The following is a 1,068-nucleotide window of genomic DNA, read 5'->3' on the forward strand; positions in this document are numbered from 1 at the left end:
CCGCGCTGGCCGGGGCGGGGGCGTCCCCTTCGGACGGCGGAGGAGTCGCTCGGCCGCGCCGCTTCCTCCCGCGCAGCGGCAGCCCCCCTCTCCCTTCCCAGGCGGCGAGGGTCGGGTTTCTCCCCGCCCCGTCCGCGCCTACGGGGGTGCTGCGGCAGGGGGCACGGCCCCCGGGAGGACTCCGTATCCCCGGGCAGGGCACGGCCCTGTGGGACGCCGCCATCCCCACCCCCGCCCCCGGCGGGGCAGCGAGGGGCTGGGGTGGGGTCTCCTCTCCCTCTCCCTCTCTCTAGCCGCGGTACACCTGCCCGGAGGGCGGCGCGGGAGAGCTGCCTGTGTGCGGGGCCGGCGGGCGGCCCGGAGGAGGTGGCGAGCGTCTTGGTGGCAGAGGACGAAGGGAGAGCCAGCAGGCTTCCCCCAAGAACTCCCCGCCGCCTTCCCCCCCCCAGCTGCCCCTGAAGCAGCGCCCGGGCCCAGTTAGTTCGGTTTCCTGCTCCCGGAGCCCGTCTCCCCTGAGCACCAGCCGAGGAGCTTCAGCCAAGCGCAGACCCGTCTTCTGGGGGGGGAACTGTGCGGTGAGGCTGGCGTTTTCCTTTCAGATTTCGAAAAACAATCCCACCCCTGTTCTGTAAGCCTTCCCGCACCGTCGTTGCACTGAGGGGGTCTTCCTTGCCCACCCCTCCCGGTGTGGGGGTATTTGAGTCCTGAAACCAGTGCCCTAGCAGCAGAGGACAGTCCTGAGCCCAGCCTGCGCATGCTGATGACTTCTTCCTTCCACGTGGCATGAAATCAGAACAACCAGCCCATCACTTATTTTACAGTTTAGAGTAACTTTTTCATATTCCTGTTCAGTTCTTCAGTTGCTGACAAAGTTACCAGCCATTCCTCCAGACAGCATGGGAACAAAGAAAAACCTGAGTATCATGCAAGAGGTCTGGTATTTAGCAGGCCTTGGAAAAGGCTCCCTTGATCTTAGCGAGGAGCTTTACTGTGTGTGTTTTCAAAAGTCAGTCACTGACTCTTGATTTAGCTCTTACTGAATCGTGTGCCTACTGAAATCAAGGCTGT

At 63.1% G+C, this 1,068-nt stretch overlaps 1 protein-coding gene across 1 annotated transcript in view; it reads right to left on the bottom strand.

Moving 5' to 3' along the window:
- ITGA4 (integrin, alpha 4 (antigen CD49D, alpha 4 subunit of VLA-4 receptor)) overlaps positions 1–223 on the bottom strand; it is a 37,811-nt gene extending 37,588 nt beyond the window's left edge. The window contains exon 1 of the mRNA XM_010569283.1: positions 11–223. Within this exon, the coding sequence (XP_010567585.1) occupies positions 11–223 (213 nt within the window). The remainder of the gene's footprint in view (positions 1–10) is intronic.
- Positions 224–1,068: the final 845 nt, after the last annotated feature.

This window comes from Haliaeetus leucocephalus, unplaced genomic scaffold, assembly GCF_000737465.1.
Source record: "Haliaeetus leucocephalus isolate CR32 unplaced genomic scaffold, Haliaeetus_leucocephalus-4.0 Scaffold1, whole genome shotgun sequence".
NCBI lineage: Eukaryota > Metazoa > Chordata > Aves > Accipitriformes > Accipitridae > Haliaeetus > Haliaeetus leucocephalus.